The sequence below is a fragment of the Prionailurus viverrinus genome, chromosome D4 (genome assembly GCF_022837055.1).
Source record: "Prionailurus viverrinus isolate Anna chromosome D4, UM_Priviv_1.0, whole genome shotgun sequence".
Classification (NCBI taxonomy): Eukaryota; Metazoa; Chordata; class Mammalia; order Carnivora; family Felidae; genus Prionailurus; species Prionailurus viverrinus.
The window spans coordinates 7,234,580-7,261,099 of record NC_062573.1 but is presented as its reverse complement, the minus strand read 5'-3'; the positions used below and the strand labels follow the sequence as shown (position 1 = coordinate 7,261,099).

General features: G+C 39.9%; 1 protein-coding gene across 1 annotated transcript; it reads right to left on the bottom strand.

Moving 5' to 3' along the window:
• Window positions 1-1,853: 1,853 nt before the first annotated feature.
• On the bottom strand, window positions 1,854-24,638 carry LOC125150484 (glycosyltransferase 6 domain-containing protein 1-like). The gene is made up of 6 exons (XM_047830434.1): window positions 24,559-24,638; window positions 16,976-17,055; window positions 15,780-15,815; window positions 12,260-12,304; window positions 2,962-3,099; window positions 1,854-2,520 (listed from the first exon to the last, which is right to left on the bottom strand). The coding sequence occupies exons 1-6, from the start codon at window positions 24,631-24,633 to the stop codon at window positions 1,854-1,856; spliced, it is 1,041 nt and encodes a 346-aa protein (XP_047686390.1). The 5' UTR covers window positions 24,634-24,638.
• Window positions 24,639-26,520: the final 1,882 nt, after the last annotated feature.

The following is a 26,520-nucleotide window of genomic DNA, read 5'->3' as shown; positions in this document are numbered from 1 at the left end:
CTGGTTAGAAGCAAGTCACTATATTCAGCTCATACTGAAGGTAAGGGTGGTAGGGGGTGGACAGGAACACCAGGATAGGTGGGTTATTGGGGACCATCGTAAGATCTGCCTGCCATAGTTGTTATCAATATTACTTACAGGGGCACCTGGATAGCTCAGTCGGTTAAGTGTCCAACTGCAGCTCAGGTCACGATCTCATGGTTTGTGAGTTTGGAGCCCCACATCGGCCTCTGTGCTATTGGATCATCTGTCTGTCTCTCTCTCTCTCTCTGCCCCTCCCTACTCATGCATGTGCACTTTCTCACTCTCAAAAATAAACATTTAAAAATTACCTTAAAAATATTCCTTTATAATTTTAGTGTTCTTTAAAATATTTTTTAATGTTTATTTATTTTGAGAGAGAGAAAGACAGCATGAGTGGGGAAGTGACAGAGAGAGAGACACACAGAATCTAAAACAGGCTCCAGGCTCTGAACTGTCAGCACAGAACCTGATGTGGGGCTTGAACTTAGGAACTGCAAGATCATGACCTGAGTGGAAGTTGGACACTTAACCACTGATCCACCCAGGTGCCCCAATTTTAGTGTTTTAATAGCCAATAATCTTTATCTTTTATAGAACACTTACTAAACCTTAGTTTTTAGCCAACAAAAAAGGATTAAAATAATAACTTATTGTGACTTTAGAACCTCCAGTTATTATAACTATGCTATAATGCTTCATTCATTTGTGGAAGCATGTTGATGTGACTACATAGTAAAGGTTCTTCTGAGCTAGTTGCTTCCTGTCTTGAACCACTACGGCAGTTTGGCCACATCTTCCTTACGTTTTAGCACTTCTAAATTTCCAAAAGAGATATTTATAGTTTTGTCTCCCCTGCTGGACCGTAGGCTGCTTGAGGTAAATTTTATAAAATGTATAGTCTCTCTCTATATATCTTAACATTTTTTCTATCCCTGACTGCACCTAAAAGAATATATTTACCATGGAGTTAAGTTGATAGCTCTTTACAAAAGAGTCCCTGGGGCTCCCGGGTGGCCCAGTTAGTTGAGTGTCTAACTCCTGATTTCGGCTCAGGTCATGATCCCAGGGTCGTGGGATCAAGCACCTCATCAGACTCTGCTGAGCATGGAGCCTGCTTGGGATTCTCTCTCTCTTTCCTTCTGCCCCTCTCCCCCACTCGCACACTCTCTCTCTCTCTCTCATAAATAAATAAATAAATAAATAAATAAATAAATAAATAAATAAATAAATTCCTGTAGCATTAAAAACCATGCACCCAACATCATTGCAGCCATAAAAGTAAGATGTATTTGGTAGAATGTCTCTAGTTCACCTAAGTTCCATCAGATACTAGACAGATTAAATGCTAATTGAGAATACTTACAAGCACTGTATCTCCCAACACTGAAAAACAGAGTTTAATGAGTGAGTTGATGAATATTTTTTCCCTTTACATATATCCCTTTGACATTGTGTGTGTGCGTGCATGTGTGTGTGTGTGTGTGTGTGTGTGTGTGTACACATGTATCTATCTATCCATCCATCCATCTTTATTTTCTGAACCAGGAGAGTCTGGTGTGTTTCTTCATTTTGTGCCTCCAAAAGTATTTCCACATTATTTATAATATGTAGCTAATAACACCACTGTGCATTAATATAAATTAACATCCATTTATTCTTACTCCAATTTAGGTAGATTTAGATGGTATAAAACTGCAAGGAGAAAAACAATTTATTTTGGAAGATTGCACATTTTTGTAAGTTTCCAAAAACACGGAGACGTTTAATGTTTCGTAGTTGAGGAATTATTGTGGTTCGCTTATTAATCCATAAACCTAATGATACAACCATCAAATGCTCTTTGAATGCCATGCTATCTTCACATGTTTAATTTGTGGGGGAGTTCTAAAATTTGGATCCCAATTGTATTCTGGTGATAACAACTTAGTGGGTTTATTGATAAACAAATATTTGTTTAAATAATGTTCATATATGCTCTTGAGTCCATTTCTGTTGTCACTGGTAACTCCTTTTTGATATTCTTTAATGAAGGCTAAAACCTCACGGGGTGTGCCACCAAAAACTGCACTCTGGTAATAGAAATCTCCCTCTCCAAAAGGGATGAAAGCTGCTGATTTAGGTCTTCTCTCATAGGGGAAATTTTCAGCATGTCTAAAATACCACCATGCATGGAGTTGAGCTACAGACTCGCCCAGGGTTTCCACCCCAAAGTCATTCTTGAAGATCTGGTTTACAGTCATACTGAAGAGAAAGTCGACTTCATGTTGGATATGTTCTATGATGTACATATCCAAGTTTTTCATGTATATGTAATTGAAGTCTTTCCATACATGTTGTTTGAGTACAGTACATAGTTTAAATGTTCGAAGGGGCCCCAACTCTATGGGAGGTAGTTTGGAGAAGTCATCCATCAAGATGTAAAAGATAACATTGTAGCCAATCATGAAGTGCTTATTAGCAGACTGGAGGAACTGTTCCAGGTACTGATCCACAAACCTGTGAAACATGGAAGACCAAACATTCACTTTGCTAAAACTCATCAGGAGAAGACATGTCACTTAAACATGCAGGAGAACATGTGTGTCATTGTTGCTAAAGAACTACCAGTAGGTAGGTGGGTAGAAATTGCATTTAGAGCTTAACTGTGTTGGTTAGCGAAAGAGGGTGTAGTGAGCTTGGGGAGCGGGGGCTGAGAAAAGCCATAAAATTTATTGAGAAGAAAGGAAAAGTGAGCTAAATGGATATTAATAGAAAGATTCCAAGTCGTGTTAAGAAATCAGCCATGGCTGGAGAAAATAACCACTACAAATAATTATGCAGACCAGCCAGAAATCATGATTAGGGTTAATTATGAGTGGCTGTTTGGATGTAGAGAGTTCACAGGTGCTTATCCATATGTTTCCAAAATAGAAAAGGATGAATGTTAGTAGCACCTACTTTCCAGTAGCAAATACAGCCAAGCCTATGGTAATGTTCAGCCTTTTGTAGTACTTTTCCAGGACTTGTCTGTTGTAAGTTCCTTCCCAGATGATCGGCGCAAACCAATCAGTTGTCGTTTTCACATCGGGACGTTTTCTGTTGAACAAACAAGAAAAACGATTAAGAGAGTACCACTTATTATGACAGCAAATGTTGTTCTCCAAGTGATAGTAGCTAATCATTATAAAGTACTTAACTATGTGCCAGGCATGGTGATTAAGTGCTTTACACTATTTTTTTAATCCTTGCAATGTCCTATAATATAAATTCCATCATTATCTCTATTTTTCATGTGAAGAAACTTGGGCGCAGATTGGTTGAGTAAATTACTTAGTGTCACACAGCTAATAAATGGCAGAATCAGGATTCATAATCAGCCAATTGGCTTTCCGAATCTGTGCTTTGGTCATTATACCAAACTGCCTTTTGAGGGGCGCATGGCTGGCTCAGTCAGTAGAGCATGGAGTTGTAGGTTTGAGCCCCATGTTGGGTGTAGAGATCACAAAAAAACCTTGCCTTTTGAGCCCAGGGATTTTTTTCCTTGAGCTCTGACTATAGCTTAAACCGACAGCTCATTGTCTGAACATTTCTCTGATTATTGCCTAAAACAGAAAGCACTACTGTCTGCTTATGTCTTCCTTTCTTTTTACCCCTTTCTCATCTTTCTCTTCCTTTTTCTTTTCCTAGAGTACCTTCTTTCTACCCTTCCTAATGCTGTAGGCCCATCAGTGCAACCTGGAAGAAAATAAGATTAGTCCAAAAAGGGAGATGATATTACATTTGCTTCTAATAATAACAAAATAACAGCAGAAGCAGAATTAGGAATAATAAACAACCCCCCAAAAAACAAAATAAGGAAACAAAAGTAATAATAAACAGTTTGGTTGGAGGGAGGACATTAAACTATTTAAGCAAATTAAGGCCAGGGTGCCTGGGTGGCTCAGTAGGTTAAGCTTTCGACTTCAGCTCAGGTCATGATCTCATGGTTTGTGGGTTCGAGACCCACATCAGGCTCTGTGCTGACAGCTCAGAGCCTGGATCCTGCTTCACATTCTGTATCTCGCTCTCTCTCTGCCCCTCCCCTGCTCATGCTCTCTCTCTCTCAAAAATAAATAAATGTTAAAGTTTTTTTAAAATTTTTAATAAAAATAAAAATAAAGCAACTTAAGGCCTTCATTTTGGAAGGAATTGAACACAAAGTGTGAAGCCATTTTGCTTTTGGTAATTACAGGTTTTAATTACAAATCTAGACCCGGACAAGGGTAGAATTTGGCAACCCTTAATAGTACATTAATAATAATAACAAAATTCTTGAAAAGTACCCCCTTTTACTATTTTAAGGATTTTTTCAAACTTACACATTTATTTGTTTTTTTTTTTTATACATTTACTTTTAAACCCTTCTTATACTTAGAATTTATGGCCATACACTTGTATTTGACTCAAAAGTCGCAGACTCCACTTTAATATTGGACAGATGTACCCTTATCACAGTGATGATGCTTATAAATTAGGCACATCACAGAGGCTAATCAGTATCTATTTGAGAATGGGAAAGGGTCTGAAGATTAAAGATTTGCTATTAGAACGAAAGAAAATGCCTCTGAAAGCAGAAGGCAGTTAAAAACTTGTGTTTCGAAATTATTTGATAAAACAGAAGAGGAAGGAGTAGAAGAGATTTAGAGTCATTAGGTTTCTCTTACAGGTACGAAACTCTTTACCTGGAAGGTAAATGCTGCCCAGGGGGCATTCTCTGCAAAGGACGTGCTCAGCAATCAGGGGGATAAGATAATCTGCCCTCTGGCTGTCAGTCAGACACCTCGCCTGGTCTCCCTTGTGACTGACTTAGTGTCTCTGTATAAAGTGGCCCCAGCTACTTGGAGTCCAATGGGGATTATGCACGGCCTCAGTGACATGGACATCCCATTGCTAAGACCAAGCTAGAGCCAGTGCTGAGCACCCAGCTTGCCAACAGCAGGGGCCAATTGGAGCCCACAGGGTGACACCATTTCCCATGGGAACCAGCCAGCCAAATGATGGCTGGTTGATTATATTAGACCCCAGAAAGAAAGGGGCAACACTTTTCCTTCAGGGGAACGTTTTATGTTCTGGGTAGGGATTTGCTTTTCATGCCTACAAATCTGCCAACTTGGTTGACTTGCAGAATATCTTATTAGTTGCCTTCGTATCACACATAACTTTGCCTCCGTCTAAGCTACCCGTTTCATGGTGAGAGTAGTGTGGCAGTTGGCCACTTCCACAAAGTTCTCTGGTCTGTGTGCCTCCCTGTGTTGAGGCACCTGGCCTGGTAGAAAGTGGACTAGCCAGGGAAATCTCATTTTCAGTGTTAGTTCCGAGATAACTCCCTGAAAAGGCCGAGGTACTTTTCTGTAGTAGTTCGCCATTCCCGCTTTGACTCAATGAGCAGTGTGAGATACTGTACCTTCCAAAGCTAGAATGCGCAGTTCACAAAACAAGGTGGATGTGAGGATGTCCCTGCTCACGATTACATCCAATAATTCACTTATAGAATGTTTGCTTGCTGTTGTTGTGACTTTGGGTCCCGTGTGTTTAGAGTTCTCAGTTCCCAAGGGAGGAGTCTTTGCTCTAGGGAGAAAGTCATGGTTCTGTGAAACTGATGGTTCCCCATGCTGCTGAGCCAACAGGCAGAAAATGGCATTACTGTACTGGTTGGCATGACTGATCTTCATCACCGAGAAGATAGGAAGATGAGGTTCTACAAGGATGGCAAGCACGGCTTCATATGGAATGCAAAGGACTCTCTGGGAGTGCCCCCAGCTACCTCATTTCCAGTAATAATGGTCAGTGGGAAATTGGGGCAACTCAATAAGGTCAGACCACTGAGGGAACCAGACTCTCCAGGGATGGAGGTTTGAGTAACCCTATCGAATAGAAACTCTGACCATCAAAGGGATTAGCAGAGGATAAAGAAACCATGGGATGGTGATTATTAACTGCCTCCTTTTATTGCCAGCCTCCTGAACAGCTACAGAGGTAGGACTGTAGTCGTGATCCACTATGTTAATTATTTTCTCCCCTTTGCCACCTTACATGAAGAATACTAGAGATGGCAGATGTTACGATCTAGGTTTCAAGTGGGAATATAGCTAGATTTCCATCACCTCGATGATACCCGCTAGCTGATGTGACTTTGTATCTCGTGTTTGGGGAACATGAGCTGCTCCATCTAAGTCAAAAAGGTGGATTGTGTTAGTTATTCTCCATTTACAATTCCCCTGTCCATCCTTAGCCTTCTCTACCTGGTCTGCCTTAGGAGCAGACTGATCACCCAATGTTCCCTGCCCTGTGGCTTGCAGTGGGTTCTGCTAATGGGAGGTACCCACGTAAGATAAGAGGGCAGGAAAACAAGTTGTCTCTTTTCCTCTTTTCTCTCCCAGCTTTGTTGAGATCTTGCCAGTGGCTGTGTCCATATGCAGCTACAGCTTCTGTTGGGCAGCTCTTTCATGGTTCCAGAGATCTCTGGTCTCCAGGAGTACCATCCCTTCCCTTGTCCCTTTAGGCCAAGGGTGATAAGAGCTTCTTACTGTTGAAGCCTCTGGATGCTTCCATGTCCTTTGTTGGGTCTCTTAACCTTGTTCCAATCTCTGCCAACCATTCCTTCACTAAAGTTACTTCATCTTAGTTGAGTTGTTTCTCTCATACCCTGATAGATTCAGTATCTGAGGAGCTTAGAAAAATACCTCACTATGACCAAGCAGAGGGTGTTCAACAGGATACAAAATGACCTGCTCATAAGTATATTGCTTACAATGAAAATTTGCAGAAGGAAGGTACACAGATAGTATGCTCAAGTGTCATAGTACTGTAGACTATCATAGGTGTGACTTACAAAGAAGTATACTAACGAAGGAGGGAAATCATATATATGGGTTAAGATATCCACATTCGTAATAAAAAGAGAATAGGTGCTACACTGAATTAGAAGTGATTTCAATGCTAGAAGGTGTTCCTAAGATTTGCTGAGATGGGATTCATGACAGTAATATGGGAGGTTATAATTTGTTCGAAAAATAGATCTGGAGAGAGAGGGTGGGGACTCTTCCTGTAAATCAAGGCTATATTGACCTATATACAGTTTTAAGGAACTGTGCATGAGTCTAAAAAGTGTAAGAAGCTGAAGTGATATAGCAGAGATAAATATACCATAAGCAGACAGAACCATGAGAGTACTAGAGCATTTCCAGCGTGTATGTTTCCCACATCTACCCCTGCACCACGTCATGTAGCTTTCCACTTTCCTCTTCCTAGCTGCTGGCCTGCCATATTTGCAGCCTCATCTGTGCTCTTTTCTTTTTCCCTCCATATTCATATCCAATTGTATAGATAACATGTGTACAATATGCACACATACATAAGTACACACACATATGCAGGCTTTAAAAATCTTGTTTATTTTGGAGCGCCTGGGTGGCTCAGTAGGTTGAGCGTCCAATTCGTGATTTTGGCTCAGGTCATAATCTCACGGTTGGTGAGATCGAGCCCAGAGTCAGGCTGTGGGCTAACAGCATGGAGCCTGCTTGGGGTTCTCTCTTTCCCTCTCTCTGCCCCTCCCTCGCTCATGCACGCATTCTCTCTTTCCCTCTCTCAAAAATAAGTAAATAATTTTTTTTAATCTTGTTTATTATGATGAGATAACGCATACTTTCCTGCAGCTTGTTGTTCTACTCATCACAACCTTGTGGAAGTCCTTCCAGGTTATCTGGACTAGTTCTTATTCACTCTTTGTAATGGCTGCATAATATTCCAAGGTGTGGACAGTTTGTTTAGCCATTTTCTTATGACTAGGTATACATTTTATTCCTGGAATTTCTGTCATTATAAAAACTGATGCAACAAACCTTAATCTTATGTCCTTAGGTATTGTTGCTATTATCTTTAAAAAATTTTTTTAATGTTTATTCTTGAGAGAGAGAGAGAGAGAGAGAGACAGAGCATGGGAAGGGGAGGTGCAGAGAGGGAGACACAGAATCAGAAGCGGGCTGCAGGCTCTGAGCTGTCAGCACAGAGCCCAATGTGGGGCTTGAACCCACGAACCGTGGGATCATGACCTGAGCTGAAGTCGGATGCTCAACCGACTGAGCCACCCACACTCGCCTTGTTGCTGTTATTTTTAATGGCTAGTCCCAGGAATAGGATTGCTGTATATGTATGTTCATTAAAAAAAAATTTTTTTTAAAGAATTTTTTTTTCAATGTTTATTTATTTTGGGGACAGAGAGAGACAGAGCATGAACGGGGGAGGGGCAGAGAGAGAGGGAGACACAGAATCGGAAACAGGCTCCAGACTCTGAGCAGTCAGCACAGAGCCCAACGCGGGGCTCGAACTCACGGACCACGAGATCATGACCTGAGCCGAAGTCGGACGCTTAACCGACTGAGCCACCCAGGCGCCCCTGTCTTATTGATTTTCTAGCAAGATTTTTTTTATTGCTTTATTTTTTACACTTAAATCTGTAGTCTATCAGGAATTTATCTTTATGCCATAGGATTAATGCCCCATTTTGCCCCCACTTAGATCACCAATAGTGTCAGTATAATTTATGAACTAATCTGTCCTTTCCTCACTGATTTTTAAGATGCCATTTTTGTTATATATCAACTTTGATACATACTGTGACTTAATTCTGGATTCACTACTCCTTTGATCTATGCCATGTTGATTTGATCACAATGATGTCAAAATATGTTTGACTATTTAAGGCAAAACCCTCTCTTTTAAAAATTTTATTTTTGAGAGAGAGAGAGAGCATGAGAGACAGAGCATGAGCAGGGTGGGGCAGAGGGGGAAAGACAATCTTAAGCAGACTCCACCCCCAGTGTGGAGCCCAGTGTGGGGCTTGATCTCATGATCATGAGATCATGACCTTGGCTGAAATCAAGAGTTGGACATTAGCCACCTGAGCCACTCAGGTGCCCCTAGGCAAAATCCTTTTAACTTTCTTATTTTTTCACACTTTCTTGGCTATTCTGAGACATTTATTCCCACATATTTACTTTAAGCTTATAGTTTTTTGTACTTAATAAGAACCAAAAATGAGCTTCTTCCCTCATATCTCCATAATGCAGAGGTCATTTCATTTTAAACTAAAAGCCAATATGATGCTTAATAATAAAGTGCAATGCCTTCTCCCACTACTTTTACATTGTTATGAAGGTGCTATCACTTCAATTAGACAGAAGATCTCATGTATTTATCTATTCTACAAATATCGAACCCCTACTATATCTAGGCTTTTTTTTTTTTCTAGGCACACTCTTGTGGGAAAGGCAGATAGTAAATGAATAAGCAAGCAAATATACAGTATGTCAGATGTTGGGGAGAGCAACTGAGAACAATAAATCTGGGTAAGGGAGAAAGGGAGTAGTTAGAGAAGACTTCACTGATAAAACAGCGTTTGAAGGGTGTGGGAGAATGAGCCATTTGGCTGCTTGGAGGGTAAGCAGTCCATGCAGAGAGCACAGAAGGTGCAAAGTCCTGAGGTGAGAGCTTGCTTGGTGTTTCTGAGGAACAACAAGGAGCCAGTATGATTGGAGGAGTGGGTGAGGGACACAATGGTTGAAGATGAGGTCAGAGAAAGAATCGGGCAGCTGTTTTATCTACGTATTTTTTTTCCCTATCGTAAACACATTCTTTGGAAAGGCCTCTTACAAGAGTGTTACCTCTTAAGGCTCAAAATAACAAAAACCTAGACGCAGTCCAAGTGCCCACTGATAAGGCAGGGGATGAGCAAACTGTGGTATATTTCTACAGTTAACTGTAACGCCGCCATCAAAATGAATGACAGTCATATGCAATTTGGATGAATCTTAGCAATATAATATTAAGGGTCAAAATGAGTCCCTGGAGATTACACGTGGTATTATATCTTCTTTAAAAAATTACAAACAGCTGTAATTTTAAAATATACTTGTTCCAGAATACAAATGGAAGATATACACTTAAATTAAAACAAGAGAAAGCAAGGGGATGATGAAGCAGGATTCGGGATGGAGGTTGTTTCAAGGCTAGAGGGTGAGGAGACAGAATGGGGGTCCTAGGAAAGACAGAGGTGGATAGCTGGATAGCTGGATGTTGAAGTTATTGAATGTTGAGGTTTTGTTTCATTAAAAATAAGCAAGAGAGGCACCTGGGTGGCTCAGTCAGTTAAGCATCTGACTCTTGGTTTCGGCTCAGGTCATGATCTCATGGTTCCTGAGTTTGAGCCCCAAGGCGGGCTCTGTGCTGACAGTGCGGAGCCTGCTTGGTTTTCTCTCTCTCCCTCTCTCTCTCTGCCCCTCCCCTGCTTGCTCTGTTTTTCTCAAAATAAATAAACTTAAAACAAAACGGAAATAAGTGAGAAAGCACATAAATAAATAATGACTGGGCTTTGAAAAACCTAATGATGAGAGTGAGTCATGTAGCAAAGATTATTATTTAAATTTTTTATTAAAAATTTTTTTAAAAAATTATTATTTAAAAAATGTTTATTTTTGAGACAGAGAGAGACAGAGCACAAGCCAGGGAGGGACAGAGAAAGAGGGAGACACAGAATCTGAAACAGACTCCAGGCTCTGAGCTGTCAGCACAGAGTCTCATGCGGGGCTCAAACTCATGAACCTGTGAGATCATGACCTGAGCTGAAGTCGGATGCCCAACCAACTGAACCACCCAGGCACCCCACAAAGATTGTTATTAATCTAATTGTGTGCACTTAAGGTTGTTTAAAAAATATAAATATGAAAAAGGAATTCACAGAAGATGAAATATAAATAACACGTATAAAAGATGATCAAATTAAACAATAATTATGGAAGTGCAAATTGAATCGAGATATTTTAACTAATAGTTTTGCCAATAAAAAATGTTTGATACAACTAAAATAAAATGGAAATTTATGAAACAAATAAAATTAACATTCACCCACTATAGATTAGAAAATAAATGGTATAATTATTAAAAGGCAATTTAGCAACCTGAGTAAAAATTTAAAATGTCTGCATCTCATTTTTTAAAATTTTTAAATCTTTTTTTTAAGCTTATTTATTTATTTGGAGAGATAGAGAGGGGAGGGGAGGTGGGAGACAGTGGGGCAGAGAAAGAGGGAGAGAGAGAATCCCAAGCAGGTTCCACACTATCCGTGCAGAGCCTACTAGGGGGCTTGAATCACAAACTGTGAAATCACGACCTGAGCAGAAATCAACAGTTGGATGCTTACCCAACTAAGCCACCCAAGTGCTCCTAAAATGTCTATATCTCTTAATCTAATGATGCTACAATAGGAATTTATCATATGGGTAAGTTCACACAAGAGCGTACAAAAATATATGTACAAAGATATTCATCAAAACATTATTTACAATAGCCTTCAAACTGCAAATGATTCAAAACCAATAGGGAACTGACTAAATAAATTATGGTATGTAGCCATAAAATAGAATACTAGATAGCCATTATAAAGAATAAGATTCTCTGGGGCACCTGGTAGCTTAGTTGGTTAGGTTAAGCATTCAGTTCCTGATTTTGGCTCAGGTCATGATTCCAGGGTTGTGGGATTGAGCCCTGTGTCAAGCTCTGTGTTGGATTCTACACTGGGTGTGGAGCTTGCTTAAGATTCTCTCTTTCCCTGGAGCGCCTGGGTGGTTCAGTTAGCTGAGCGTCTGCTTCGGCTCAGGTCACGATCTCGCGGTTTGTGAGTTTGAGCCCCGTGTCGGGCTCTGTGCTGACAGCTCAGAGCCTGGAGCTGGCTTCGGATTCTGTGTCTCCCTCTCTGCCCCTCCCCTGTTCACACTCTGTCTCTCCCTCTCTCTCAAAAATAAACATAAAAAATTAAAAAAAAAAAAGATTCTCTCTGTCCCTCTCCCTCTGCCCCTCCCCCACCTCAAAAAAGAAAAAAAAAAAAAAAAAAGAATGAGATTTTCCCCCAAGTATTAATGCCAAAATCAAGAGGAGTCATTAATGGCATTTTTGGGCCGTTACTAAAAAGATTTTTTTCTTTCTCCTAATAAAACCAGGAACATTAAACTAGATAACAGTTTTCTCATTATGACCCTCAATTGCCTGATTCTAGATAAATAGACACTAGGTTTATATATAAAAGACTTTAAACTAAAAACTGCCAAGGCCTGGAAAGCTCCCAGGATAGGTACAATTTGATGATGAAAAAAGTCCTCCCCCATTTAAATTGAGTTGTTGTTGTTATCATTAGTGTGTGTTTGTGTAGAATATTCTTTCTTACTTGGGATTAAACCAGTCTGAGAGCCGAAGTTCTTTTTCATTTTCCCTGGGTACAAAGAGAAAGTCAAGTTAAGAGTAATCCGTTTACTCAGCAAATAATTATTGTGTCCCTGTAACACGGCAGGCACTGTTTGATGCTGGTTCTAGAACTGTGAACATTTAGATCAGTTCCTGCCCTCTAAAAGCCAATAGACTAGCTGAAAAGACAACATTAAATAGATGATTATAGTGCAGAGTGGTAACTGCTAATAGGAAAACACAGATCTCCATGGGAGCATATAGATGGGGCATCCAACCTAAATGTGGGGTTAAGGGAAGCTACTTGGAGATGAAATACGTAAACTGGGTCTGGAAGGATAAGGGTGATTTCAGGAAAGAGATGTGGGGTGAAGAGGTCATAGCCAAAGGTGGGAAGGCAGGGAACAGTATGGTTCTTGAGTGGGGGATATATTTTAAAAATTAACAAAGCAGGAAAAATAATGTGTATTCAGACAAAAATACAGATTTATGTAATTCATTTATCAAGTATTAGTAGCTTACTATGTGATAGACACTTTATTACATGTTAAAATAAAGGGGTTGGAGTAGGGGGTCTAGATGTTTGTCTTTGATTTTCATTTAAAAATAGGACCCACCTAAGTTTTTGTTGTGCTTTTAAGTGAACTATTTAATTAACAAGGTTATAAGGGGGCTTCTCTTTCATAAGTTGGGGATATTTTGTAAAATAAGAATAACTTTAAGTGATTTGTACTTCCAGAAAGATGGACTAGGTACTCAGTTTCCCTATCCTACCACTAAGTATAGCTAAAAACCCAGGACATTATATGTGAAGTAAACAAATGAGTGAAAGGCAAAGAGAAGAAAGCAGATCAGGCAGGTGCACTGGGACTCAAGGGCCGACATGGCAGTGGGTTCCCTGGGTTTTCTGCCACATGTATCTCAGATTAGGTGCGACTCAGAAATGCCAATGGGTACAGACAAAAAAAGAGCCCTGAGAAAAAAGCTGCTCTTAACAGCTAACGGGCCAGGAATAGGGCAACCTAGCAAGGCAAAGAATCTGTAGACACTACTCACTGTTCTCCAACCCAATACCACAGGAAAATCCGTGGCTCTATTTCCATCCCTCCAGCAAAGGCCAAGTAGGGAGCCTAGACGTGTACTCTCACCAGGCCATAATGGGGATTCCGTCCCTTCCTCACTGGTGTGGAGTTAGAGGGGATTAGTGGGTATTAAAACAGTCACCACTACCCAATCCCCCTGTGGTTGTGTCAGTGGAGACCACATGGGGATCCCAAACTCCCATCCCTGCTCATTAGTAACAAGGAGCCCCTCCCCACTGGGTTTCAAGGGAGGCAGAGTCAAGAACCTAAAATTTCATCCCTCAACCGACAGTAATGCAGGGATGCCACCCTATTTCCCAGCTAGCACCGTGTTAAGAGGATGCCTATGAAAACACAAGATTTAAATAAGATCCAGTCTCATAATACCCCCAAATTGTCCAAGAAAAGATCTCAACTTGAATGAGAAAGGATAATCTACAGATGCCATGATAACACAGATATTAGAATTGTCTAACAAGGATATCTGACAAAGGCAGTGTTCAATGAGCGATTACAAACACTTGAAATGTATGAAAAAATAGGAAGTCACAGTAAAGAAATAGAAAGTCTTATTAAAGATATGGAAGATATAAAGAAGAACCAAATGGAAATTTTAGAACTTAAAAATATAACACTGAAATAAAAACTCAATAAACAGTCTTCACAGCAGAATGGAGAGGATGGAGAAAGAATCAGTGAACTTGCAGACTGAATAACAGAAATCGCTCAATCTGAATAACAGAAAAAATTGAAAAAAAAAAAAGAAAAAAGAACAAGCCTCAGGGACACATGGAACAAAAACAAAAGATCTAACATTCATGTAATTGGAACCCCAGAAGGAAAGAAAGAGAATGGGGCTGAAAAACAATTAAAAATATGGCTGAACATGCCCCCAAATTTGGCAAAAGACGTAAACATACAGATTCAAGAAGCTGAATGAACCCCAAACAGGATAAACCTAAAATAAAAAAATCCATGCTGGGGTGCCTGAATGGCTCAGTCAGTGAAGTATCTGACTCTTGACCTCAGGTCAGGTCTTGATCTCAGGGTCATGAGTTTAAGCCCCGTGTTGGACTCCATGCTGGGTGTGAAGCGTACTTCAAAAAGAATCCATGCTAAGGCACATGATAGCCAATTTTCTGAAAGCTAAAGGTGAAAAGAATCTTGAAAACAAGCAGAAAGAAATGATTCACCTAGAGGGGAAAAATAATTTGAATGAAATGGATGTTTTTAATTAGAAACTATGGACCCAAAAGGAAGTGGAAAAATATTTTTCAGGTGCTGGAAGAAAAGAATTGTCACCCAAAATGTCCCCCAGTAGGTGAAGGGTTAAGCAAACTTTGGTACGTCCCTTTACGGAATACTACACAGCAATAAAAAAGGAGTGATTTACTGAGATACACTACAAGGTGGTTGGATCTCAAGAGCATTATCCTGAGTGAAAAAAGCTCATCTCAATAGATCATACACTGTGTGATTCCATTTATAAAACATTCTCAAAATGACAAAATTGTAAAGATAAAAATAGATTAATGGTACCAGTGATTAGAAGGGTTGAGGAAAGGAGGTTGGGGTGCGTATAAATGGTAGCTCAGAGGAGATCTTTGTGGTGATGGAATCATTTTGTATCTTGATTACCTTGGTGATCTACAAATCTACACATGTGATAAAATGTTATACAATTATATCCATACATTGTCCCAGCATCAGTTTCCTATTTTGATATTGCATGACAGTTACGTAAGATGTAACTCTGGGGGAAATTGAGTGAAAGGTACATGTGACCTCTTTGTACTATCTTTGCAACTTCCTATGAATCTGTAATTATTTCAAAATCAAATATTAAAAAATGACTTTGAAAGTGCACCATCTTGACATTTCGGAGGTGTTTTTAACCAAAGATATTTTAATATAGGATTGCTCAAGACTCATACTCTTTCAAAATCCAAATGTTCCATGCCTAACTGCACTAAACATGTATAGTGACAAGAGGAGAACTTCTAAGAACAGGGTTTTTTTTTTTTGAGGTTTGGTTTTAATAATTTTTTGGGTCCTACACAATGGTCGATGGTAGAAAATGTGGTGGATCACAGATGGCTGTCAATCTAAAGAAAAATACCCTGGACAGAGGTACTTCAAATATAGCAAATGTCTAAAATTTATCTGTGTAAGCAGGTAAGTGTGTCGAAGGAGCAAAATTTGGAGATGTGCACATACACATGTCCATACAAACTCACATACATGTATATATGCACATGCACCGATTATTTCTGAACTGATACCCAAGAAATTTGTCAGTGGTTGTCTCCGGAGAATTCAGTCTTATGTGCCTTCCGATTGCCATTACCATTAGAACTCACTCGACTCCAGCCAGTTTGCCCTCAATACAGTTTGTAGAATATTTACAGAACAGATTCTTACCAGCAGAGATCTATCTTCTCTAGGTGGTTCTTTATTCTTCACATAAATAAAAAGAGACATTTTAGTGTTAAATTTGAACAAACGCCTATTGCAATTGGAATAACAAAAAATCTAGAATTCAGTTCCATTCATTTACTCATTTGTTAGCCGAGTGATTACTAAACACCTACTACATGCCAGGCATAATGCTACAGTTCTGGAATGCATAGCATCTGGTTCTGATGGGACATTCCAGTTCTGGAATCCGGGCCTGCAATGAGCTTCTGGTCTATTATCTCCTTTTTGACTAAGATAGGCCTTTCTATTAAGGCATAACACCCTAGGAGGACAAATAACATGTAGAACATGATACCAAAACAATACGGTTAATTTTTAAAGACATTAGCTCCCACAATATAGCTGATTTTCAAATAGCATTCGGTAACATTGCATTGCTTATTTAAAAAGACCATAAAGATGAGGAAGGCATGGAGGAGGTAAGAATTTGAATTTTTCTATAAGAGAACTTTAGCAGGTTAACAGATTTGTTCTCCAGTACAGTTATATTTCGATAGCAGTTTTCTTTGAGTCGTGTTCCTATTGTCATAGCTTAAGATGTATCTAAAATAGGCCCTCAACACTCTCTGTTCTCTTATCTTGCTTTATTTCTTTCTTCGTAGCCTTATTATATAAAATACAAAGCTCCTGGGGTGCATCGGTGGCTCAGTCAGTTGAGAGTCTGACTTCGGTTCAGCTCATGATCTCGTGGTTCATGGGTTCCGCCCCACGTTGGGCTCTGGGCTGACAGCTCGGAGCCTGGAGCCTGCTTCAGATTCTGTCTCCCTCTCTCTCTCTGTCTCTCCCCCACTCATGCTCTGTCTATCTCAAAAATAAACATTAAAACCAATACAAAGCTCCTAACATTGTATTATAGATTTCTTTGCTTATCGTCCATCTTCTGGACCTGGAATGTAAAGCTGCATAAGTTCCCAGCACCTAGGACGGGACCTGGCACCAAAAAGGTACTCAATAAATATTTGTTGAATGTTGAAAAATGAAAGAATTAATATATTTATAATTTAATCAGTTCCTCAAAGAGGAGATACTCTCTGATTAATTTAGGGAGTGTTTATTAACCTTTTTTGGACAAAACTCAGCATTTTAGGTCAACTCTGCCAATCATTAAAGATGATGACTCATCAATCTTGTATATTTACCGGGAGCGATGCTTAATCAACATCAGCAATAAAGCAAATGAAGTTAATAACAGCATTTTCCACTTAGAATTCATTCTCTCCTAGAAAAAAAAAAGGAGAAAAGGAGTTTTTTGGAAAGTAAGAAACAACTTCCTTGCCATCTTCTAATAACTAATTAATTATAAAATTAATTTATGGAAATTTGGCTGAGTCTAGAATGGTTGGCCTAAGGAAGAAGGCAGATTTAGGGAAACCTAAGTTTTGTGTGAAGGCTTGCAAAGAGATCTTTTAGTATGCCAACTGATACTTTTTAGATTAGGTACAGTGTGATGTTCCTTTTGTATTTCTTTATCACCCTGAATAAGGAAATTCAATAAAACTCTCATTCTATTTCATTTGTGCTTCTGTGAAAATAAAATGAGGTCCTTATGAAGATGTTTTTATGTATTGGAATACATTCTACCTCCAAAGTTGATTTTTATATAGTTTTTCCTCACAAAGGTATTGAGACTAATAATTTACTCAAAGACTATAGGTCAAGTAAACTAAAAATATATACGAGCTCTCTGAAAGGTATCTTGTAAACAGTGATTAAAAATCTAAATTAAAGGCATTAAGCACTAACGTGGAATATTTGGCTCTAGCCAATGCACTGAGCTTATGTTAAAGGTGTTAAATAGGATTTCTGTTTACCCATGGGGCACCTGGCTGGTTCAGTTGGTGGAGCATGTGACTCTTGACCTTGGGGTCGTGACTTTGAGCCCCATATTGAAGTGTCATCTGTTTTGTACAATATACTTTCAAGGCCAAGGTTTGGGGATGACCCCTACGTATGATTTCACCAGATCACCCAACCTTTCATAGTTTCTTCCTAAGAGCCTTACCATTAGTTTTCGTGATGTTAGAAGTCCTAGGATGTTTCCCAATCGTCATATTTTTGGGTCTTCATAAAAAAAATCAGATATTGTAAAATACTCTCCTGGTGTTTGAATCTTTTGCTAATGGTGATGTCACTAGACTCTTTTGATGATGAAAGCGTTCAAAAGTCACAATGATACTGTCATAATGATTCATGTGGTTGCAAGTTCGCATTGCTACCAGATGGTAGAACTTTGTCCCATTTGAAAAAGGATTTTAAAAGATGGTTTGCTTTTAGTTTCTTTTGTTGTACTTCCTTACCTACCTTTTTTCCTTTCTTTCTTTTCTTTTCTTTTCTTTTCTTTTCTTTTCTTTCTTTCTTTCTTTCTTTCTTTCTTTCTTTCTTAAATTTAGTTTTTTTATTTTGGGAGAGAGAGGGAGAGGCAGAGAGAGGGGGGGGAGAGAGAGAGAATCCCAAGCAGCTCCGTACTAACATGGAGCCCAATGTGGGACTCAATCTCACCAACTGTGAGATCAAAACCTGAGCCAAAATCAAGAGTCAGGCATTTAACCAACTGAGCCACCTAGACACCCCTTAAAGATTTTATTTTTAAATAATCTCTACACCCAGTGTGGGGCTCCAACTTACAACCCTGAGATCAAGAGTTGCATGCTTGGGGTGCCTGGGTGGCTCAGTTGGTTAAGCGTCCAACTTTGGGTCAGGTCATGATCTTGCAGCTGTCAGGCTCTGTGCTGACAACTTGGAGCCTGGAGCCTGCTTCGGATTCTGTGTCTCCCTCTCTTTCTTCCCCTCCCCCACTTGCACATGTGCTCTCTTTCTCTCTCAAAAACTAAATAAACATTTTTAAAAAATTATTAAAAAAAAGAAGTTGCATGCTCTACCGACTGAGGCAGCCAGGCACCCTTTCCTTACCTTTCTTGATGACTGATTTTTTTTTTTAATTTTTTTTTTCAACGTTTATTTATTTTTGGGACAGAGAGAGACAGAGCATGAACGGGGGAGGGGCAGAGAGAGGGAGACACAGAATCGGAAACAGGCTCCAGGCTCCGAGCCATCAGCCCAGAGCCCGACGCGGGGCTTGAACTCACGGGCCGCGAGATCGTGACCTGGCTGAAGTCGGACGCTTAACCGACTGCGCCACCCAGGCGCCCCTCTTGATGACTGATTTTTACCTGAAGAAATATATTTTGAATTGTGTGCTGTGTGTATATATGTGTAAATGAATGACCAAAGAAAAAGTACACCATCTTTTTCTTCATCCTCTTTTAGCCATTGTCCAATTAGGTAAAGTTAATCCCTTCTTACCCTTTTCTAGAATGTTTTAAGAGTACTTAGTTTTCTGATTACAGAAATAGCACATTTTCATGTTATAAAATTGGTTAAGTGCTTAAAAGCATAAAGAAGAAAATGATAATCAAATATAATCACCCTCTCCTGAGATAATCACTCTTGTTTTAAGATGGCATACCTTTAGTATATACTTCTTTTTTTTTTTTAACTTTAGTGTCTATTTTTGAGAGAAAGAGACAGAGCATGAGGGGGAGAGGTGCAGAGAGAGAGGGAGACACAGAATTGGAAGCAGGCTCCAGGCTCTGAGCTGTCAGCACAGAGCCTGATGCGGGGCTCGAACTCATGAACCGTGAGATCAGACCTGAACCGAAGTCAGATGCTTAACCGACTGAGCCACCCAGGCACCCCTAGTATACACTTCTTTTAAAATAGATTTTCTAATTGAAACACACACACACACACACACACACACACACACACACACACAGCAAAAAAATTCAAACAGAGGAGAAGTTATATAATGCTTATCTTCTCCCTCAGCACTGACTCCATTATCTCATCCCCAAGGACAGCCACTGTTCAGTTTTATATTCCATAACTATTCTGCACCTATAAGGGCATATATATTTTTTAATGTGTATAGGTTTCCTTTTCACACAAATGGCAGCATCCTAAAATAATTCTTCAGCACTTTGAATATCTCACTTATCAGTATATTTTGAAGATCATTCCATTACATTTCATACATCTAACTTATTCTTTTGCTAGTGAAATGTGGTTTATTATAGGACTTTATCATTTATGTAACCAGTTCTCTATTGCTGGACATTTTGGTTGTTTATTGTCTTTGCCATTATAAGAAATGCCACAGTGGAAATAGTTGAACATGATCTGTGAACACTTATTGAACTATATTGCAGGATAAATTTCTAGAAACAGACTTGCTGGGTCAAAGGTTATACCCATTTAACAAATGAGTAAATGTTGCCAAATTGTTTTCCACAGGGGTCGTTCCAATTTAACTCATGCCACCAGTGGGTAAAAGTACCCATTTTCATACATCCTTATCAATATAAAGTGTGTTGTTAAAGTTTTTGGTATTTGAAAATTTGAGGGTGTGAATTGTATCTTAGCGCAGCCTTAATTTGTGTTTGTTTTATTATGGCTGATGTTGAGAATCTTCTTGCACGTTTAAGAGCCATTGTAATTCCTTCTCTGTAAACTGACCGTAGCTTTTGTTCATTTTCTGTTAGGTCTCTATCTTTTTGCATTTTTAATAAGCTTTCTATTTTGGCATAATTTTAGATTTAAAGATACAGTAATTAATACCATGTGGTTTAAGATAGACATACAGATCATTGGGACAAACTCAGGAGTCTAGAAATAGATCTACACGTATATGGATGATTGATTTTTGACAAATAAGAAAAGGTAATTCAGTAGTGAATGGATAGTCTTTAAAAAAAAATGAGTCTAGGACAATTGGATATCCATATGCAAAAGAAAAAAAAACCCAAACAAAAGAAAAAACAAAACAAAACAAAACAAACTTTGATCAGTACTTTGCACCAGGTATAAAAATTAACCCCAAATGGATGACTGACCTAAATGTAAAATCTAAAACAATAAAATGTATAGTAGAAAACAGGAGCAGAAACAGTTACAACAATGAAAAGGAAACTTCAGATTGCAAGAAATACATTAAAAAATGGGCAAAGTATTTGAGCAGACATTTTGCAAAACAAAACGCATTCGGAAGGCAAATAAGTATATGAAAAAATCATATTAGTCTTCAGGCAAATGGAAATTAAAACCACAATAATATACCACCACATACCTATTAGAATGGCTAAAATTAAGAAGACTGGCCATACCAAGCATTATGACAATTGGAAAATTGGAGCTCTCATCCATGGTTGGTGGGAATGTAAAATGGCACAACCATCTTGGAAAAGAGTTTGGCAGTTTCTTAACAGTTCAAGCACACACTTACCGGACAATCCAGCAATTCCACTCCTAGATATTTACCCAAGAGAAATAGAAGCACATGTCCAGAAAAAGCTGTTCATGACTGCTCTTGGTAGCTTTCTTGGCAGTAGCCAAAAGGTAGAGACAACAAATGTTCATCAACAAGGGAATGGATGGGGCGCCTGGGTGGCGCAGTCAGTTAAGCGTCCGACTTCAGCCAGGTCACGATCTCGCAGTCGGTGAGTTCGAGCCCCGCGTCAGGCTCTGGGCTGATGGCTCAGAGCCTGGAGCCTGTTTCCGATTCTGTGTCTCCCTCTCTCTCTGCCCCTCCCCCGTTCATGCTCTGTCTCTCTCTGTCTCAAAAATAAATAAAAAAACATTGAAAAAAAAATTTAAAAAAAACAACAACAACAAGGGAATGGATAAGCAAATGTGGCATGTCCTTACAATGGAATAGTACTCAGCACTGATATGTGCAACAACTTAAATGGACCTTTGCATAATGATACTGTGAAAGAAGCCAGACCAAAAAGGGGCACGTACTGTATAAATCTGTTTATATAAAATTCGTAAATATGCAAATCATTGAAACGATACAGGGCACATTTTTGTTTGGGCTGCCCAGAAACCTGAACACCCCTCATTTACAGGGAATCTTAAATTCAAGAAGCAACAGCATCCTTCTGCCAAGTGTGAAAGCTGAAATAGGCAGAAATTTCCTCTTCCTGCCCTTTGCAACTAAACCATGGGCACATGACCTAAACTACCTGGCATGCTAATCAGATTCTCTTTCCTGGGATTTTGAACCTTAGGGGGGTTCAATTTGAAATTATTTGTAATAGAATCAAGGATTAATGTTCTGGAAGATGTTTTCAAACATATGGAGATCAGCAGGGAGATAATGAGTGCTGGGATCAGGATTGGTATTCAAACAGATTACCCCTGTGGCAGGATCTTGTCTGTGTATTCCCTCCCTTTGCCCCTTTATATTAGCAGCTATTGGCTAAGGACTGGGCACTGTTTCTGTGGTAAACGTTGTTGCTGGTCAACACTATCTGGTTCTCCCTTCCTTTGCAGAGAAGACTCTATCTTCTAGCCCAGGGCATGGGATAAGTCCAGGCTGAAGCACTGAAAAGCCCCTGCATGATTCTCTAATGTCTTCCCCTGACATTGTGACTAGGAATGTCACAGATAGTGGACCCTCCATCGTTCTGGGTCCCCAAGTGACAATATGGAGGAGACTTCCTGGTTCCCACCCTCACTGGAAATGTAGGGTGAGTGAGAAACTTGTTTTTGTGTTAAGACTACTAAGATTTGAGGGTTCAATTTTCTTACCCAACATGCCATTTCATAAATTCTTTCTCTGTTTAGATGAATTAGAATCAGGTTTTAGTACCAAAGAGAGGGTTGGTTTGTAGGCAACTACACTCAGGGAAATAGGGGGAATCTAGAATTTGTTTTCAGGCCTTGTTTGGGTCTAAAGTCAATTAAAAAAATAAAAACACCACGTTAGTATTCAGAGATAGGTTTCTGGTAGTCTGTGTAATATAGCAGTAAACAGTTACATTGTCCCTGGGCTCTCATTGAATGAGGTGCTCATCAAAGGCAAAGGCTTTGGGGCAATGATAGTTTTTGCCATAAAAATATATGATAATGATGACTTATAACACTTATGCACCAGACACTGAACTATGCACATACACTAACTTATTTAATGAAATAAGTTAAATGTTAGCTTGCTCAACAAGCAGGTGAAATGGCTGTATTTAATGGCACTAGTGAGCTTAAAGAAAAAGTGTAATGCCAAAGTTAAAGTCTACTTTGTGAGTGCACCTCCCACCAGATAGCTGTGCCCTTCGTGGTTGCAGTGGGTTCCAGCCCCCACTAATGACCCTGGCTTCTGGCCTTTGGTACCACCGCCTTCCTGTGCCCTTCTGGCTCTTGGGATGGCCACAGCTTCTCAGTTTCCTCACTGTTCCTTCTAGCTCCTTAGCAATTCTATCACTTGTGTAACCAGTTCTCAAAATCCCCCATTTGAAATACCCAGATTTTCCTGATTGGACCCTGACTGATAATAATAGTTCCCAAGACTAGAAGTGCTCTGATATCAATTAATTTTTGCTGTATAACAACCCACCCAAACTTTAATAGCTTAAAGCAATGATGCTTTATTTTTGCCCATGAGTCTAGGGTCCTTTGCTGCTGTTCTGGGCCAGGCTTAGCTGATCTCATCTCAGAGTACTCATGTAGCTACAGTACTCTGGTCAGTTGGTTTAGAGCTTGCTGTTCTATATTCACATGTCTGGCTGTTGGAGAACATATACTGGGGCTATATAAAATGGGCATGGATACAGAGAAAGGATAATAATATTCACTTTTGCTTTAAGCTATATTACAAAGCTGTAGTCATGAAGACAGTATGTTTTGACACAAAAAACAGACACACAGATCAATGGAACAGAATAGAAAGCCCAGAAATGGACCCACAACTATATATATGGTCAATTAATCTTTGACAAAGGAGGAATGAATATACAATGGGAAAAAGTCTCTTCAACAAATGGTGCTGGGAAAATTGGACAGCAACATGCAAAAGAATGAAACTGGACCACTTCCTTACACCATACACAAAAATAAATTCAAAATGGATGAAAAACCTAAATGTGAGATATGAAACCATCAAATACTGACATTGAAATGGACTCTCAGATTTCAGTGAGAATTGTGGGGTTTACATTACTGGGGAACCTCTAGACCTGGTGAGCAGAAACTTGACTTCAGTTGCCATGGTAACAGGTTATGGTGTCTCATGTTCCCACACCTAAGCAAGTTTACAGACCTGGAGTCCCTCGATTGAAGAGGAGTCTATGTCACCCCAAGGGAGGACCTGTGGTCGTATAGTAGGATGACTGTGTCCTTGGAGGAAAATGCAGAATGGACATTAGGTCTGAGTTGACAATAATTTCTAGAGGCTAGAAGTAGCATGGTGATCTACTTAACAGAGTGAGTAGAAATCCATTTCCACTCACTTTAGTGGTAAATCCACTAAAATGGTAAATCAAAAGTTATATAACCCCGGGGCATCTGGGTGGCTCAGTTGGTTAAGCGTCCGACTCCGGTTCAGGTCATGATCTCGCGGTGTGTGTTTGAGCCCCACGTCGGGCTCTGCGCTGACAACTCAGAGCCTGGAGCCTGCTTCAGATTCTGTGTCTCCCTTTCTCAAAAATAAACACCCCTGCTCATGCTCTGACTCTCTCTCTCTCTCTCAAAAATAAACAAACATTTAAGAAAGAAGTTATATAACACCTCCCTGTGGAGATTGTAAAGATTAGTGTTATTAAAAACTCAAACACTGCAGGCTGTTGATTCCTATCACATCCTCGTTTAATATCTAATAATATTAGATTAAGATGAATGGAATTGGATTGAGCTGAAGTTCTGAAGCTATTGAAACAGGTACACTTACCTGAGATTGTTTGATACCTTTGCTTGTTTGGCCGGTATAAGAGACAGATTCATTGGTTGAATGCCTGGGAATCATTGTAAAGTTTCTCAAGTGGTGACTTCAATCACAGTAACTTCTCCTGGTGTCGTTATGTTTGCTAGAGCAAATGAACACAGTCCCTGTTGTGTGGTCTACAGGTGACAGATGCTTTTCCTTATATCAGTTAGTGTGGATTACCAAAAGCAGTTTGCTTTTACCTGGCAGAGACATCAGTAAACCTCCGAGTTATGTGAACTCTCCTGTGTTGTCATAATATTATCCACAGCATCCTCGACCATGTGGACATCTCACAGGATACCATTATTAACATCATGCTGAGCATTTTGAGCAGAAAGGAGCAAGAATCTCAGATGTCATGCTAATACAAATGTGTGCCAGGAGGTGGAAGAGAAACCCCATAAAAATTCAGGGGCCTGACACACATCAGTGACGTTTCTGAGGAGCATGTAGGGTTGTTGGTTCTAGGCAAATTACTGCACCTTGAACTACATATCACCAAATCAGAGGCCTAAATATGTTCAGTGGGACTTTTTGGATATTAAAAGCAAGGTGTATTGTACTTGAGTGCCACTCAGACCTGTGTGTTGAGAAACCAATACCCTGCCAATTTTGAGTGAGACCCAGGGTGAGAGAAGGCCCTATGTCAGGCATTGTCTGCCAAGAAAGGTTCTGTGACCCTGAACAAGTTCATGTGGCAAATATAGATACTGGATAGGGCATTTTCCACGGCCATGTAGAGAATACTAGGCACATGGGATTCTAAATTTACCTGAACTATGTCCTCTCCTACCCATTGTGAACTTAATGCTTTCTGATCCAACAAAAAGCTTGGGTGTATGCAGCTGTAACCCATTATCAATGGAAGTCATTTCTGTGAGATTGGACTCAGGCAGATTGAAAACTCAGTGACAAGAAAGTCTGAAGTTCTTTATGGGCTTCTGAAATAGGTACAGAGTGTAAGGATGTGAGTGTCCCATGAAAATACTCACCAAAGAGCAATCTTGGTAGATGAGACTCTCAATAATCAAGTAGAGAAAAATCTGTTCCGTGATGTCAGCCAGCCTCTTTCTGCAGCCATCACAGTGCTTTCTTGATGGCCCATGTACAAAGTGGCCTTGGTGGCAGAGACAGAGGCTATCCAGTGGCTCAGTAAGATAGACTTCCTCTCATCAGTGACGATCTGTCTTTCTCTGCTGCTAAACGTGCAACCACCCGGCGGCAGAGGCCTCCCTGAGTACATCATATGATACCTTTCTTCTGAGAGACTGTCTGGCCCCTGGCAGCATATTGGTAACCTTGGAGCTTTTCCATAAGGGAAGGAGAAGCAATTTGTCCCCAAACAAATATATTCTGGGTACAGATATACCTTCCTTTCCCATAGTGCTTCTTCCAGCACTACCACTTGTGGACTCACAGAATGTTTTCTTCATTGCCTCTGCCAAAGAGAGAGAGTTTATTGGCAACTAAGTGCAACAGTGGGCTTCTGTCCATGGAATTCACTGGTCTTACCTTATAACTCATGACCCAGAAGCAGCTAACTTTGTGAAGCAGCCTACTGAAGCCTCAGTCACAGTATCAGCTCTAAGACAACACCTGGTGAGGTCGGGGTGCCATTCTAAAGGAATGTTCTAAAGGAATTAAATAGTAGTCACTAGGTCATATCGTCTTCCTCAAAGCCACAGTGCATGGGTCCTGGAACCAATAAGTAGAGATGTGAGGCCTTGTTTTACAATTATACCAGATAATCTGCTGGAACCATTTAAAAAAAATTTTTTTTTAACGTTTATTTATTTTTGAGATAGAGAGAGACAGAGCATGAACAGGGGAGGGTCACAGAGAGAGGGAGACACAGAATCTGAAACAGGCTCCAGGCTCTGAGCTGTCAGCACAAAGCCCGACGCAGGGCTCGAACCCACGGACCGT

Coding starts and splice junctions, on each gene's coding strand:
- LOC125150484 (XM_047830434.1), bottom strand. CDS start 24,633: ATGATTCCCAGGCATTCAACCAATGAATCTGTCTCTTATACCGGCCAA. Junction 17,056..24,558: donor AAGGTATCAAACAATCTCAG/GTAAGTGTACCT, acceptor TTTTTTTTCTAG/GAGAGAATGAATTCTAAGTG. Junction 3,100..12,259: donor TCAGACTGGTTTAATCCCAA/GTAAGAAAGAAT, acceptor TTTGTTCAACAG/AAAACGTCCCGATGTGAAAA.